We start from the raw sequence: 1176 nt of genomic DNA on the forward strand, positions 1-1176 counted from the left end.
AAACTTACCAATATGAGAGTTGTAGAGCCCTCCAGTCACCAGTCCATTTGTGGTCCAGAAGTCCCAAGCATTTGGAGGGTAGCCACCATTACATCTTAAACAAAAAACGAAATATAAATTAATCACMATCTCTGTAGGYRCACACATTCAGCCTCYGTYTTTAAGTTTTCTTCCAGCAATTATCYTGCATCAAGTTCAGAAACTGCAACTCATTTTGGAGTTATACAAACTTAAAACACAAGTTACCTTGACAAAAAAGTGTTTTTAAAGGATTATTCATACAYTATCCACTTAAGATTAGCTTTATACTTTGTAACCAAGTGTTATCATTGTGCTTGTCACAATGATAACACTTGGGTTTAAATCATGGGTTTAGTCACTGACCAAGCTAATAAAAATCATAATTATGTCTAAAGGAGGACAAACTTTGAAGGACCTACCCCATTCCACAGCTGTCGCAGCAGGTGAGCAGATCCTGAGCGGAGATCTCCACACTGACTTTTCCATTGGTGTGAATGCAGATACGGTCAGAGATGGCCTCTGCTGCACCAAACGCCTAAARGCAGAAACACCACATGGCATGAGAATTACAATAAAAGTGTTCAAAGTTTCATAAAAAATGTAAAAAAAGTGGACACTGAATTTGCATTTATAATTTAGCGACGAGTTTTCCTCACCCAGCAGGATCCACAGGAGCCCTGGTCTCTGATCTCCCTCAGGGTGGGACAGTTGGGCCACTGCTCTCTGGAATCAAATTCTGCTGGCAGCTTCATGCCTTCTGCATACTGAACCCTGAAGAGACGYACGACTGGTGTGAGCGTTACCCCATGAAACCATTTACTCAACAGGTTTGTAAATCAGCAGAAGCTGYAACATATTACTTTGAGCAAGTAGAACCCTTAATATCGAGAAATGTTAATCTATTTTTGGCAAAATGGCTCAAGCCCCTTAGATAATGAGATGTTGGTCTGCTCAGTTCTGCCTGTTTTGAGCTTCTTGAGATGTTTTAGGGCCTCCTGTCACTTTAAATCCAAATAAGCTGCTGCTGCCCTACAGCTCAACGTTTGTACTCCTGGGAAAATGGCAGCAAGTGGTTTCTGAATTGCAAGTCAATAACAAAACACTTCTCTTTTCCAGCAGCCATTGTACAGAGCATACAGCAGTAAAACCAGCTGA

General features: G+C 41.2%; 1 protein-coding gene across 1 annotated transcript; it reads right to left on the bottom strand.

Annotated features, from left to right (window-relative positions):
* Positions 1–8: 8 nt before the first annotated feature.
* Positions 9–840, bottom strand: LOC103461591 (cathepsin B-like; the record flags this gene model as incomplete). Its single annotated transcript, XM_008403857.1, has 3 exons — positions 9–94; positions 441–556; positions 678–840. Coding segments are annotated over 3 exons (365 nt in total), but the record flags the coding sequence as incomplete, so codon positions are not given.
* Between the last annotated feature and the right edge of the window lie 336 nt (positions 841–1176).

This window comes from Poecilia reticulata, unplaced genomic scaffold (genome assembly GCF_000633615.1).
Source record: "Poecilia reticulata strain Guanapo unplaced genomic scaffold, Guppy_female_1.0+MT scaffold_2608, whole genome shotgun sequence".
Classification (NCBI taxonomy): Eukaryota; Metazoa; Chordata; class Actinopteri; order Cyprinodontiformes; family Poeciliidae; genus Poecilia; species Poecilia reticulata.